At 44.2% G+C, this 12,052-nt stretch overlaps 1 protein-coding gene across 4 annotated transcripts in view; it reads left to right on the forward strand.

Annotated features, from left to right (window-relative positions):
* Positions 1–10,041, forward strand: part of CYFIP1 (cytoplasmic FMR1 interacting protein 1) — a 59,614-nt gene extending 49,573 nt beyond the window's left edge. For all 4 annotated transcript variants that reach the window (XM_009988119.2, XM_086619205.1, XM_009988120.2 and 1 more), the window contains 6 exons: positions 3,145–3,275; positions 5,534–5,606; positions 6,813–6,907; positions 8,064–8,302; positions 9,232–9,379; positions 9,854–10,041. In XM_009988119.2, coding sequence (XP_009986421.1) covers positions 3,145–3,275; positions 5,534–5,606; positions 6,813–6,907; positions 8,064–8,302; positions 9,232–9,379; positions 9,854–10,018 — 851 coding nt within the window. In that variant the 3' untranslated portion in view covers positions 10,019–10,041. The remainder of the gene's footprint in view (positions 1–3,144; positions 3,276–5,533; positions 5,607–6,812; positions 6,908–8,063; positions 8,303–9,231; positions 9,380–9,853) is intronic.
* Positions 10,042–12,052: the final 2,011 nt, after the last annotated feature.

Genomic DNA, 12,052 nt, shown 5'->3' on the forward strand with positions numbered 1-12,052 from the left:
TCTTTAAGGACTTTGAGAGGAATTCTGTAGCCTGGAATGACTGTAAAAGACAATAGGTAATTTTTCTGGTATGAACCTAAAGCCTTTTTGACTTCTGCTGTCCTCATGCTTTTGAGTGGACTTGCTGTCTTGCTTCGGTTTCAGTCTCCCCTTCAGTAAGGGTTTAGGTTATAGCATTCCTTGTCGCCGATCACAGTCCTCTGTGCTGCTCCTGGTTTCTGTCCGTGCCATCCTGCTCCTTTATATTTGCTGTAGGCGACGTGAGTTGTTCTCAGGATTTCACTTCAGACCTGCCCACGTAACACTGACAAAACATCGTTCTGGGCATCAATCCCTCTTTTGAAACTCCCCACAAAATCCACAGGCTGGACAGGGGATTGAAGGGAGTCTGAAACCCTCCCTCCTTTCCAACCCGTTCATGACCGATGGTTGTTTCCGTGTTGCAGTAGCAGAATTGTTCTTGCTGCTCTGCACAGCTTCTGTTTCTCACCAACTTGCTCCCTGCTCACCATGCAAGATAAAGGCAAAAGCATCCCCATGTCTGTCTGGGAAGCCAATATCCTCCTTCCTCGGGTAGTGCTTTCTCACCATGGTAACTATGTGAAGTCTACAGTTAACTCACTGTGTTTGGGGGAATCTTCCAGCCCTTCTGGCAGGTCACCGTCAATCTCTGTGTACATGCCATGGATACTAAGGCCAGAAGCACTGGTAGATATCCTAGTTTGATTTCCTCTATGGCACAGACCGAAGTCCAGGATAACGCAGTGGACTTTTGCTACCAGAAATGCATCCAGTCTTGGTATGGGGAAAGTATTTGACTTGACTTCTAGCAGCTGGTGCTTAGAAGACCTTTCTTGCTAGGCATGCAAGCCCTTTCATCGACAGAGAAAAACACAAAGGAAATACTAGAGCGTGTAACTAAAACACACTGTAGACTTGTGGTAAAGCTTGCTTCAGTTGCCTCATTCTGCATTTTTTTTCCTAGCATCTCAAATTTTGTGTGAAAAATTTTCTGCTGTCTCAATCTGCCTTTTCAACCTCATCTTTAAAATAGAAATCCCAGTTTTCAGCACTGCAGCATCTCACTGCCATGGTGGGCATGCGTGTTTAAATAACAAACACAAGCGCTCGCTGCTGCTCAACCACCTGGGGATTGCAACTGGCCTTTATACCACAGTGCTGAACAGACACCAACGGTCTTCTGCAGAGCTTTTTCATTATGACATTGTCCCAGTGTTAGGGGAAGGGGGGACTGGCATGACTTGTTTGCTTTTTAGCCAGATTTAAGTGTGCTTCCTTTGAATAAGTCAAACAGCGTGCACTCACTACATCTGACCTTGCTCCATTAGTTTTTCCATTCTGTTTTTCTGTTGAGTCACTAAACTACTGAAGTTCGGTCTGAAATTTATCTCCACTGAATGCATGTGGCAACAACGCTCATTGCCTGCAGAGTTTCTATTGACAAACAGTTCTTTGTGATACAACAGAGCCAGCCCTGCATCCCCTCGCCATGCACTTTATTGATGTTTCATGTTGCTAATTTTAATGATGTGAGACTTTCTGTAGAAGTGTGTGGGTTAGCTGTACAGTCCTTCCTTCAGTGTAAGTTTTCAAGTTCCTCTGCTGATTTTGAGGGATTTCCTTGGCATAAATACGCTCCAGGCTGTATTTTATGTTTGTGCCTTCTCCTCCCAGCCATTGCCTTGCTGGGTAACCAAAGTCTAATATCCTACATGGGAAGCGTTCATCAGTTGCATCCAAGGAACACATGGGAAGGTGGTGGGGGGCATCTGTGCTCTCTTTCCTTGACTCCTCTCAATTACTTTGGATGTCATTGAGTGGAGATTTAACTGTCTGACTTAATTCAGTGTAATGGAAATGAACTGCTGTAGGTAGCACGCGATTCCAAAGCTTTGCACGATGTATTTTCTTCTGTCATCAGTTGAGGGTTTTGGTGACTTTTAAAAAGGGCTGGGCTTGTGCAGACAGATGGAAAAACGCTGATAAAAATCAACTCATAAAAAGCCAGAGAGCTGTCTGACCTACTGCAATTCTCTGCTCTTCCTTGCCCATCCTGCACATCACTTTAACCTCCGTGATGCTGACCAGCTCAGGTCCCTGCAGCAGCTGCTGAGCCCGGGGTTTCCTGGGCTTGTCTCTAACCAAGGGACGGCGCAACCTTTCTGGGGCTAGAGGGGAAGGAAATGGAAATCCACCAGCACGTTACACATCACTATCGTTTGGGAGAGGTTTGGTGGAAAAGACATATGTTTATGTAAATTACGTGGTTTTGAGAATGGTAATTTTTAGCTGTTTTTTAACAGCTTTTGGCAAAACTTTGACAGAAACAGTGTTCTGACTGTGCTTGTCAGCAGGATCTGGTGTACCCTTGCCAGCAGAGCTTGACTTGTGATTTCTGTATTTGATTGTTTTGTGAGGTTGCAGATCGCCTCTGGCATCTGTGGCACTGTCGGAGTTGTAGCCTGAGACCACCTGCGTTCCCTGTGTCTTTAGTGCTCTGCTCCTTGCTGCCTCTGTCATCACTGAAAATAACAGCCATGAATTGAACCTGTTGGGTAGTGCAGCAGGTTGGGGGGAAACAGGCTGGAACAGGACTAAGAGCAGATGAGAGCCCTAGTCTCTCTTCCTGCTCCTGGAAATAATTTTCTTAACTCTTATGCTGTCTCCCTTTTCCAGGAGTGAGAAGCTAGGCACTCCATTGCGCATGATTTAGCCAGTTAAAAAGGTCAGCACACAGCTGGCTTAACACTTCATAACCTCTGATTTTTAATGTATTTAAATATTGCTCCTTTCGGTTTCCTCTAGGCTGCACGTCTGGAGATAAAAAATCTTGTGTGCTGATACACGGAGAGAGAACTCCAAACCTGCACCCTCAGTTAGTTGTGCTCTGATACAGTGTACTTGTGCACATTCAGTGCAACCTTTGAATAGGTAAATTGGTTAGAAAGCTGGTGTGCTTTTGAGGCAGAAAGGAAAATTAGTCCTGATCCGTATGATTCTTACCGACATGACTAGGATCTTTTGTCTGCTTTCACGAGGTAACAACCGGTGTGTCTGTGTGATCATCGCTAGATTTCATTCTGGCTCCTGAGATTTCATGTTTTGCGTCTCTCTTGATTTCAGGTATCTTGGAGTTTTTTCACCATCAGCTGAAGGACATCGTTGAATATGCAGAACTGAAGACTGTCTGCTTCCAGAATTTGCGGGAAGTGGGAAATGCTGTCCTGTTTTGCCTCCTCATTGAACAGAGTCTGGTGGGTGCCTGCTGTGCTAGTTTAAAACCCATCTGTCTCTCAAAATGTACTCTCCAATTTTTGTTACTAACGTCATAAATAGCAAGGTTGAAATCTGCAAGTCTGTTATTGCTGATGGGCAGATGGGTAGAAACAGTTCCTTGCTCTGATCTCTTACGGTCTTGCAGAGGCTTTCATGTCTGCACGGTAGCAGGGATGCCTGACTTTGCTGGGTGGGAGACAGTGCCTCGTGTATGGTACCTGAGGATCAGATGTTATAGCCTTCATCATAAATGATGATCAAATATAGTATTCCTGCAGTCAGTCACAGAGTGGCTACTCTCTTTTTATCAATGAGTTGTGCATCTGGTACTGTCATTTTCCTTCCCTGCTTGTCATTCCTGTTGTCATCTGAAACATCACAAAGTTAACATGGACTTCTTGGACATCCTTCTTGCTGCCTGGATGGCTGACAGTGGCGCCCACTCTGCCAGACGTTCGTCCGTCCTAGTTTGAATGAAGCTGTGAAACATGTCCAGTCTGTCAGCTGCTTCCTATATGCCTGGCCTCTACCTTACAGCGTGTGAAGCTGCCCGCTGCTGAGGACACAGTGCTACAATTGCTATTTATCCCTACCTCTCATTTTCTTTTCCCACTCTCCTTCCACGTTATTACTATCTACTGTTCGAAGAAAACAGACAGAGATGTAATTTCTTGGTCTTCATGCTTTTGGGTGCTTCCAGAGGGAAAGGTGGGCATTGCTTATGGGCCAGAAAAGCAGCAGGTGTGCTGTCTTCCCTTTCTTTACCGGCATTGTGCCTTTGAGACTTGGCCATCGCAGAGAGATCTTTGCTGACTGCAAACCAGATACCTCGTTTCCTCAGCGAGCTGGCTGGGGGCCTGCACAAAAATAAATCCTCACGTGAAGACCCCTTCTCTAGAGTGTATTAAAGTTGTTGATGTTAGATAAGCTAATGAAGACACGCTGTTCCTCAGAGTCCTGTTCATGGTGTTAGAGGATCCATCCCTCGTGGTGGAGAGTAACTGGGAGGGCCAGGTGACAACCAGCAAACCCATAGTCAGTAATGGGATGGCTCAAACAAAACGAGAAAATGGATTACTTTGGATTCGGGCTAACAGGGTGTGTGGTGAAAGGCCAGGCAGGTGAGGGCCTTCACTGCTTTCTGGGAGGATTGCTTGAGGCTGTACCAAAGTGACACCAGCACTGGAGGTACATTCTTTAGAAGGCCACTGTGTTGACACTTCCTAGTAATACACCCTTGTTCGCTGCCCCTCCTCTTGTTTCTGCCCTCAGTGGTGCCCCAATGTCCTGTCATATATTTCAGTAGTTCTCCATTGTGGTCATCTATCATAGCTTGGTTAGACTTTACCTTGGTGCAAAATGTAGGTCTGTAGTGCATCTCTGCTGGTGGGTCTTATTAGTCTTGACTGCCTAGCACGTGCATTTCCATGGTGTTGACATAGAATTATAGAGTCATTTAGGTAGGAAAAGACCCTTAAGAGCATCATGTCCGACCGTAAGGAACTAGATGTGGGAAAGGCGTATTAACTCCGGAACCCTGGCCTTGCTGAGAGTATGGCTGGTGAACATATCTCTTCCAATACTAGCGCCGAGGGATTACAAATGAGCAGGGCCTCTGCTCCAAAAAGGGAGAGAGGGGCACGGCGAAGTCGTGTCTGCTTCTCGTCATCTCTGCATTGTCTCTGCACATACAGCAGCCAAGAACCAGGAGACATCTGTCTTCCTTCCCCCTACCTCTAAAGATGTAAAATATATCCTGAGAGGTGGTTGACCACTGCTGTCCTGTGCCTCAGCCCGCCTGGCGGGGAGATGCACCCCCCACGAGGGATAACAGGTTGTGGGAATAGTGTTGGTAAAAATAACCAAGCAGTGAGTCACCTTCTTCACTGCTCTGTTCGTCTGCGCCGAAGCCGTCTGCCGCTTTCACACCAACATTATTCATTCTGCATTAGCCTTTTTAATAAATACCCTGTCCTTTACAAACTGCCAGCTGAGGGTGGGAGGAGAGCTGCTGGAGTTTATTTGGGAATCCGAGGTAACCTGGTGAAATCACATTGCCTTTGGGAACGATCCTGTGGGAAAGCGAGGGCTCAGAGCAGCTCCGGCAGCAGCGGCTGGCTGCCCTCTGCTGTTCCCATAGCAGCTCGGCATGCTTTTGGAAGCCCTTTTTGGGGGTCTGGTGTGGTTTTGGGGATTCTTTGGTCCTAAATGTCTCTCCATGTCCTTTTTGTTCCAGTCCCTAGAGGAGGTGTGTGACCTGTTGCACGCGGCGCCGTTCCAAAATATCCTGCCCAGAGTTCACGTCAAAGGTATCAGCTAAGTGAAAACACCTTCCTTGGGTAATGCTTTCCACTCACCTTGCCTGCTGCCATGTGCCGTGGCTTTGGTGACTCTCCGCAGTCATCCTTTACATCACTGCTGTTAGTTACGGGACAGAGGTAACAGATTCCAACCTGTTTGGCTGGAGGAAAAACATGTGCTGCTTAGCCAGGCTCAGTGCGATTTCAAAGAGAAGAGGAGGAATGCCGTGACAGGGAAAAGTGGGATGGATACCCAGGGCAGTATTACCCCTCTGTGGGGAGGTGGTGAGAAGCTTTTCCGAAGGTACAGTTTCGCTTGTGTGCTTGTCAATTAAATAGGGTAGGCTGGATCACACAGGGCATAGGAAGTCTGTCAGCAAGGTAAGTAAACGCAAGTGGTTCCTGGTCCCAGTAGCCTTTTCATGGGCCTTTTTACTAAACTGGGCATGTGGTGGTGAACGTTTGCAGGATTCCTTCCTCTGGTGTCTGCATTCTTCATCCTTCATCATCAGAAAGTGAGCTTTTTTTATCCCCTCATGCTTCTCTTCTTTCTGTGCTGCTCCTCCATTTCCTTTCTGTTTCTTACTGCTAGAGCAGCTGATTTGTTCTGCTCAGAGAAATCCTGGCAGCTAAAAACCTTGGAGAATATTTCCAGGTTTACCGTAGTTACTTGCAGCTCTGCATAAAACTAACCAGACCGTTGTAAACAGTATTTTCCCATTTGCCAGAGAACATTTCCTACTTACCAGTGATAAGGGGGTGCCAACTGCTTTTTTAAGCCTTGTCGTACACGGAATTCCACCCTCATTATACCCCGCCTTCTAGAGTCAAGCATTTTATGTATGATAAGGACAATTTAATTGGCTTGGTACAAGCGGGAGTCAAATCTGTTAGCAGTTGCAGTGTAATAGAGCCTTATATTCAGTCTTCAATTTAGTTAATTAAATGTATTCTACTACAAATCCTTGGGGCTTTTTTGTTTGCACATGCGATGCAACATTTCAAAATATAAATATGTATTTTTCTAAAACCACGTTGAAGATTAACCAACTATTTAGACCCATAAAAATAACTTACCTAGTTTTCTACTGCACTGAATAAAGATTGTGTAAAAGTAAGAATTTTGTTACTTAATTTCAATATTTCAGTTTATAAAATTGTCAGCTACCATGTCAATGAATCAGTGTTCTCTCTCTTTTTTTTTTTTTCTTTCAGAGGGTGAAAGACTTGATGCTAAAATGAAGAGACTAGAATCAAAATATGCTCCACTACATTTGGTTCCTCTCATTGAAAGGCTAGGAACACCCCAGGTAATCTCTCTCTCATTTGTGCCAGAGTCAATTCAAGAAATTTCGGAGCTCTAGAAAGCCTGTCCTTTCGCACGTGCCAATAGCTGTGTCAGAACTTCATCCTGCACATCCAGCTTGTTCACACAACAGAATTTTTTTGGTTTTTTTCAGATCCGTGGAGTTGGTAAAGCTGTTAAAGCTCAGAAATTTAAAACATTTGAGACCGGGGTGGAATTGACATGTTTTGGGAAAAATGCTAATCTCTACGTAGGTTGCTGTCTGATACCCTCTCAGGATACAGGCTAGCCTGGGAGGTCCTAGTGCAAATTCCACCAAAAGCAATCAGTTTTCTTGTGCACATATATATATATATTTTAAAACAATTTATTCCTGTCTCAGCCAAATGAGTAGATAGTCTCGGAAAATGGGCTGAGTTGAGCTTTCCTGGAAACACAATGACCAAAGAGAACGTTCTTGAAATGCCTTTGCAGCTTCAGCACTATTTTCCTTTCTCTCAGCATGAGGGGTACATCAATTCCCTGCTGACCTTAGCAGTTCACAAGTGACTGAGATGTGAACAGCTGAAAATAAGAGCGGAGCGCTCTGAAGCAGACCTCCGACTGCTTTTATCTTCCTGTGTGCTGCTGCTCTGTGGAAGAAAGCTCTCCATGTGATGGCACAAGCTGGGACAAGCCCTAACCGGCATTGCCATCTCTGGGTTTTGTCTGAGCCCGTTTGTGCTGCCTTTGGAGCTTTCCCATCTCCAACAGCAGCGCCCGAGGGAGATACGCAGAAGAGCGCAGGTGGGAGCTACTGCTCGTACTATCAGCAGAGCGCTGAACTCTTGGCTTTTGCTTTTTGCCTCAATTCAGGCAAAGAATCTTTAAACTTCCCTGGGAGCAGTTCAGGATTAGCATTCCTGCAGTTAGTGCTGCTTACTTTCAAGCCTGTCTACTTGAAAAAGCTTTTACAGTTTTCTCTGTTTTTTCCACTGAACTTAACCTCAGCTTAGTGGCCCCTGACCTCACTTAAAGTCAGGAGAAACATCTCCTAGAATAAACCGAGTGAAACTGAAAAACGTGGTGGTGGTTTTTTCTTCATTTTATTTTGTTTTTAAATAGTCTTGTGGTCAAGTGGCTTTTACCAGGAGTGTGCACTTTCTTTTTCTCCACCTTAGCAAATCGCAATCGCGAGGGAAGGGGACTTGCTGACCAAGGAACGCCTCTGCTGCGGCCTGTCCATGTTTGAAGTTATCCTGACGAGGATCCGCTCTTTCCTGGATGATCCTATCTGGCGCGGGCCCCTGCCCAGCAATGGGGTGATGCACGTGGACGAGTGTGTGGAATTCCATCGCCTCTGGAGCGCGATGCAGTTTGTCTACTGCATCCCCGTGGGAACACACGAGTTCACAGTGGAGTACGTACGGCCAGCTGCCCGTGGTCCACCTGCGGGCAACAGTCCTTCGCTTGTCCTCTCCTCCCTCTCCCTGGCCAGGGGGCCAAGAATGGTGGCGTTTGTTTGCCTGTCCACACGAGCTGAGGGTGAACACGAGGGGAAGTGCTGCGATCACTGGGAGGGGCTCGTAACCCGTGAACACAGACGATATTGTATCTTTAACAAAAATAAGCCTCTAATTTAAGTATTGCCACTGTATAAGGAAAGGTCCCATGACCAACAGCCCTAGCACGCATCTTTCAATAATCGTCAGGCCCCTGTGGACACTGAACTTAAATAAAATAGCTGAAATTGGTGCATGTATTTCTAACAAGTAATTTCTTCTCTGAATTAAGAGCAAGAACGAGCATTTGGAAGCTAACATGATTAACATGAGTTAACCAGGAACTGTAGCTCTTGGGTTCGTTAATTTTGATAATAACTGTTGAGCTGTAACGTGCTTTCCACTGAGCAATTATAGAGGCAGCAGCATAGGACGTTTGCATCCTTTCATGCCTGCAGCCCAAAAGAACAGAGTGGTGTTGAATTCCCAATTTGTTTTCTTTGAAAGTGTGATTTCCTTTGAAAATGAAACATAATGCTGCTGGAGTCTAATGGGGAGTAAATGTTTTTGGAGTAACTCTATGTTGTGTAAAATCGGGAGGGGGGGTGGGGGGGTGGATGTGGGGGGAGGCTTCTGTGTTTTTGTTAAGTATCTATTTACATCACTTGTGGGATCGGGAAAGAGAATTTACTAGAGATTTTGCAGTATTATCTAGATTAATGTCTAACATATTCTAGAGTGATACGTACGTAGTTTAGTATAACGGCTGATTGCTGAGCATTTCTTGCGGATGCATTTCTGAAGATTTAGGTGAAACGTGCTTTCTGTGGTGTGTTTCCTGTCTCAGGCAGTGCTTTGGAGACGGCTTGCACTGGGCTGGCTGCATGATCATCGTGCTTTTGGGACAGCAGCGTCGCTTCGATGTGTTGGACTTCTGCTACCACCTGTTGAAAGTCCAAAAGCATGATGGCAAAGACGAGGTCATAAAGAATGTGGTGAGTCGAAAACATCTCTTCTGTACTCCCGGTAGTAATAACGACGGCGACAATAAATCCGAGCTGTTTGTACTCTGCTGCAGCGTAGAGGTAGCAGTTGCTTTTTAAAATGAAATGTCAAAAACGAGGGCATCAGGGTTTTTAGGAACAAAAGATTAAGGCATTAGTACTGGAGTTTGAAGGCTAGTCAGCGCGAATTCTTATTTCTTGGCTATGTGGGATTTTCTTAATGCTTCTCATCTCATATACGTGCATTCAGACTATGACAAGGCTGCTGTAAATCGCCCTTTTTTGTACAAAAAGCAGCACCGTCAAGAACCAAAACGCACCTTGGATTTTTCACTGGATTAGCAGTAGAAGGGAAACATTCATAACATTGCTGGGAGAGGTGAGGTAACAGCATCGGCTGCTTGTGTCTAAGGCTTTTTATCTCCAAAGCTAATTCCTGTGTGTCTGTTTTTTTGATGTTTGCAGCCTTTGAAGAAAATGGTTGAGAGAATTCGCAAGTTCCAGATTCTGAATGATGAAATAATTGCTATTTTGGACAAGTACTTGAAGTCTGGCGATGGAGAGAGCACACCCGTGGAACACGTGCGCTGCTTCCAGCCACCTATTCATCAGTCTCTTGCCAGCAACTAGACTTATCATTAGCAACCTAACAATACTTTTTGCACCTATTTAGGCTAAAAGTATGAGGAAGGAGGGGAAAAAAAACAGAAACAAAACAGAACAACCACAAAACACACCAACAGTTTTAAGGAATACTCGCATCTGCATTTTTCCGTATGCCTGTGCCATTTGAGTGGTGCACTGTCCTCATCAGTCTCCAAGCACAGTAACTGTATACAATCTATACTTATTTTTCTAGACTAAAATTTTATACACTTTGATTGAAAAACTGCGACTGTAAAAGATTTTTGAAGTCTCTTTGCATTCCTGTACTGAGGTGGCCATTTTAGACTGGACTGGCATAATATTCCCTCGAAGCTATCAAAGTAATAGCTGTGGAGGATAAGAAACTGGGTTCTGTAGAAAAAAATTTTTAGAAATCAATTCCTAATTGTTTGTATTAGAGCATTAATTGCTTAATTAGCCTTTATTAAAAAAAAACAACCAACAAACTCTGCTGGTGCTTTGTGAGTAATTTTTCTAGGCAGTTGATTACTTTTCCTCTTTGCAAAACTATTCTGAGATCAGTAATTATGGAAATGAAGGCTAATTAAGGTGATTGTTTCAAAGGTATTTAACATGGAGGCGACTGATAGTATTCTGGTCTTTTTAACAGGCAGTAGTGTGATTGATTAGAATGAGGACTGATTACTTTTTCCTAATGAGAGCTTCTAACACAATTTATATTTTGGCTGGTGATAAGATGCCTGTGTACCAAAACAGATGTTTACAAGCAATAAGGAATTCTTTACAAGAATCTTGAATACAGTGATCAGGTGTGGTCTGTCTCAGTACATGAGCTCTAATGATGTTAATCAGGATTTACTTATGGAAAGTATTTGTTTAATTACACTAACTGTATTATGCAAACACTGCATCAGTAAAATTGTTTGTAAAACTTTGCAACTGTAAAACTTGAATTTTAAAGCAACTTGTTCAGTCAAAAGTAGCAGCTCCTGCTGGCTTACTGCAGGATCCTAACGGAGCTGTTCGGCTGGCTGTTAGGATCAAGCCAAAACAAACATGAGTTAAGATGGCTGGAACAGACACAGACAAATAATTACTCATTTTACCCAGGATGTGGATTTCTGAAAACATTATTTGGTTAATGTTTCTAACCCATAGTGTGAAACTGAGAAGGCATTCCTTTGCTAGCTCAAGGGCAGGTTACAGCACATCTTTTCTCCTGCTCAGATCTTTTCAGATGTTTCACAGCAAGAGTCGAGTCCAGTAATGGGTAGAAATGAGTGTCTGACAGAGGCAGCAGGCAGGAGGGGAGGAGTGTGTAGGTGCTGGGGTGGCAGGGAACTGGATTTTGAGGAAAGAAAAGAAATAACTGAATTTCCTCAGTGAAACAAGAGGATAGAGATTTTTCCAGGCAATCTATATGCGACTTTCCATTACCCCAGTTTTTCCCAGGACATCTGTGCCTGAGAGCCGCAATTCTGGAGCAGTCTCTGTTGTGGGGAGAGCACACATGAGGCTGCCAGGTGTGTGGGAGACAGAAGTAGGAAAACACCTGTGCTTTGTTACACCAGCTTGTTGCAGGATTTAAGAGGTGCTTAACAGGCAGTTTTCTTTAAGAAACATTTATTTTTTTTGTCCTTCATGACACTGTGCAAAGACAACTTCTCGTCAACCAAACGTTTCCGTGTGCTTTGGGCTTCAGTTAAGGAAATGAGCAACTTTTGTGATTTGTGGAGATGATGATTAGTTTAGGGATAAGTCTCACACACCTGAGGCTTTGGCTTGGCACTGTGGTGCAGAAACAGTTAATTAATAAAGCCTGATTTTTTGTTTAAGAACTATTTAAAAATAACTAATCATGGTGTCAGTAAAGTAAGTTCTAATTCTTTCCAGTTCTATGGCAGCAGGAAGTGAATTGGTCTGCAACATCTTAAAACTACAGGCATTGATGCCTATTTTATGATTGCTTTTATTCCCTCTTGTAAGAGTTTAAGAGAATTCAAACATTAGTCCTATGAGATGCTTGTTTTACATTTT

Source organism: Tauraco erythrolophus, chromosome 1 (assembly GCF_009769465.1).
Source record: "Tauraco erythrolophus isolate bTauEry1 chromosome 1, bTauEry1.pri, whole genome shotgun sequence".
NCBI classification, from domain to species: Eukaryota; Metazoa; Chordata; class Aves; order Musophagiformes; family Musophagidae; genus Tauraco; species Tauraco erythrolophus.